General features: G+C 46.4%; 1 protein-coding gene across 1 annotated transcript in view; it reads right to left on the bottom strand.

The window, feature by feature from the left end:
- Positions 1-821, bottom strand: part of LOC118425860 (sodium/potassium/calcium exchanger 3-like) — an 18,076-nt gene extending 17,255 nt beyond the window's left edge. The window contains exon 1 of the mRNA XM_035834989.1: positions 144-821. Within this exon, the coding sequence (XP_035690882.1) occupies positions 144-306 (163 nt within the window). The 5' untranslated portion in view covers positions 307-821. The remainder of the gene's footprint in view (positions 1-143) is intronic.
- Positions 822-851: the final 30 nt, after the last annotated feature.

Below are 851 nucleotides of genomic sequence, written 5' to 3'. Positions count from 1 at the left end.
CCCCCTCCCCCCAAATAATAATAAAAACCAGCCCCGTCCGAAGACTGCAACGGAGTCTACCTCACATGTACGTATACGTAGTATATCATGGACCACGGAGCTCGGTAATATAAAATGCAGACTTCAGAGATAGATGTACCCACCTGACGTTGCGTACGCCCTTCTGGTGAAGTCTTGCTCAGTAAATAACGTTTGCAGGGACACAATCGCGCTAAAGGCGCCCAGCAACGCAAGGAAAATGGCAGCTGTCACCTGCCATCTTCCTTTTCTCCTGGTTGCCCTGTGAGAAGTTGTAAGCAGGCGCATTCTGATCTACTGTGGCCTGCACAAGCAGGTGTCTATCTACAAGTGATAAATTCTGTCCATAGCTGTCCGGGGAGGTGAGACCAAAGCGCCGAGATCCCTGCACTTGTCTACAGGACAGAAATGAGAGACCAGGTGCGAGCCCGCATGGGGAGTGATTGTGTACTGGATCAGCTATAGGCTTGTTCAACCGGTCGGACTGGTGACAGAAAGACAGAGCCTATGAGACTAGTCATACTGTTCAAAGGGGAGAATCTGGAGCAATATTAACATATCTACACGTGTACAAAGAAGCGAGAAGACATCGACCATCCTGTTAGCTTAGTACCTTCAATTAGTTAAATTGTATATTGTTGTCTCTGCATATGTCTGTTATCAGTGACCGGTACCTAGCCCGTCGAGGCATGAATGTACAATAAAGGTCTTTCATTCATTCATCCATTCATTAATGGTAAATTGGGAATCTTACATGGCTTCTTTAGCACGTTTTATATAATCTCCAAGCAGATTCCTCCGTGGCATAAGACAGTAACATTAGCTGGGGAAGA

This window comes from Branchiostoma floridae, chromosome 1, assembly GCF_000003815.2.
Source record: "Branchiostoma floridae strain S238N-H82 chromosome 1, Bfl_VNyyK, whole genome shotgun sequence".
Classification (NCBI taxonomy): Eukaryota; Metazoa; Chordata; class Leptocardii; order Amphioxiformes; family Branchiostomatidae; genus Branchiostoma; species Branchiostoma floridae.
This window is presented reverse-complemented; position numbering and strand designations above follow the sequence as displayed.